Source organism: Bombus vosnesenskii, unplaced genomic scaffold (genome assembly GCF_011952255.1).
Source record: "Bombus vosnesenskii isolate JDL3184/JDL3185 unplaced genomic scaffold, Bvos_JDL3184-5_v1.1 scf7180000014535, whole genome shotgun sequence".
Taxonomy (NCBI): domain Eukaryota; kingdom Metazoa; phylum Arthropoda; class Insecta; order Hymenoptera; family Apidae; genus Bombus; species Bombus vosnesenskii.
The window spans coordinates 1,092,888-1,094,642 of record NW_022883506.1 but is presented as its reverse complement, the minus strand read 5'-3'; the positions used below and the strand labels follow the sequence as shown (position 1 = coordinate 1,094,642).

The window sequence follows — 1,755 nt, the reverse complement described above, 5'->3', positions numbered from 1 at the left end:
ATGTAGCATAAAAATTATTGTTGCATTTTGTAATTTATTTTTCAATACTTTTTTTTATTAAATTTCATCTATATTACGTATGTATAGAATATAAGCTTATAAAAGTAATTTATTTTGTGATTTACTTTTCAATACTTTTTTTTATTAAATTTCATCTACATTACATATGTATAGAATATGAGTTTATAAAAGTTGTATTTTAATGGTTATTGTTCGATAATCTTCAATTACTATACATAATTTTTACAATTTAATAGCAGCTGAAACCTTTTTACAATTATGTATGTAGAACAAATTATTTTAACAATAATATTCTAATGTTAATATCTATAAGTTAATAGTGCAATTTAAAGTAATCCTCTCATATTTTTGAATAGCTAAAATAAATAACAATAACTTGAAAACTAATACTTTAATTTTCATATGTTTTACATAGACATTTTACAGATTAACAATCTAGAAAGCAAGGATTAAATATGAAGGATATAGATAAGTTTATATATATACATATATAGAAAGAGACTCAAAATTATATTTTATCGAACATTTTATTTTAAAAAAAAAATCTTAACTTATAGTACAAAAATCAAATTACATGACAAAATGCGCTTTGCCATGTATAAAAACGGAACAGAACACAAACAGAAAAATATGTATTAATAATTTAACACATCTTTTAGACTTTATTTTTCTTTCTTCTCGACCTCCTCTTCCTGCTTTTTTTCTTCCTGCTTCTTCTCTTCCTGCTTCTTCTCTTCCTCCTTCATCTCTTCCTCCTTCATCTCCTTTTCTTCTGCTTTCCTTAATGCTGGTTTACCCGTCTGCTCAATAGTAACAGTTCTTTCGCTTTGGATCTTCGGTTCGTCCTTTCTAGGCGCAGTGATATTGAGTACACCATCAGACGACAGACTAGATGTTACTTGATCGATATCGCATTGCTCAGGAATCAAATATTTCCTGGTAAACTGTCTCGAGATCCAACCATGCTCGTCTTCTTTCTCTTCGTGCTTTCCCTCGACGATCACAGAATTGCCAACGATTTTGACGTTGATTTCTTCCGGTTTAAATTGCTGAACATCTAAAATTACCTGGAACTTGTCCTTATCCGCTTTTACCGTAGATGTACCTCCTCCCCCGCCTTTTCGCAGGAGTTCACCCCATGGTCTGTAGTACATCAGTGGGCTTCTCAATCTTCGATCTCGAATGGGTAAGATGTATTGATCGAGGATGCTTGGATTCAATAATTGCTCAGGATACAACCCCATACCAAAATTCTGATCGAAGAGTTGATGTGGACGGTCCAGTTCTTCCCACCAGTTGGAGAACAGCAACGGTATCAGAGACATTTTGACTGAATTACTTGGTAGCTATATACGTTAAATAACGTATTCAGTTACAGATTTCTTCACAGGAATTCACTTTTGACGTTCACAGTTCAAGTGTTTGTAGTATACTGTTTCTATGGCTCGCGACGCGCGTATTTATAGCTGTCCTCTGCCAGCTGTACATGGCGGATGAAGTATCCAGAACATTCGAGATTCAAAGTTAGGAAGTTTTGAGAAAATTCTCTATTCTACTTATATACAAAGATACTTTTACATATAGATATTGTTCCTAGGTATCTATAGAATAATTTTATACATATAGTAAGTACAAATATGATAATTAAAAGGATCTTTTATCTATAGCCGTACACCTAGCGAAAGTTAGTATTTTTGTTTATACAAAAGTAAAATATATGTCTGAAAGATTTTA

General features: G+C 31.6%; 1 protein-coding gene across 1 annotated transcript; it reads right to left on the bottom strand.

Moving 5' to 3' along the window:
* Nucleotides 1-528: 528 nt before the first annotated feature.
* On the bottom strand, nucleotides 529-1,474 carry LOC117240009 (protein lethal(2)essential for life-like). Its single transcript, XM_033505837.1, has one exon. The coding sequence runs from the start codon at nucleotides 1,344-1,346 to the stop codon at nucleotides 684-686; it is 663 nt and encodes a 220-aa protein (XP_033361728.1). The 5' UTR covers nucleotides 1,347-1,474; the 3' UTR covers nucleotides 529-683.
* Nucleotides 1,475-1,755: the final 281 nt, after the last annotated feature.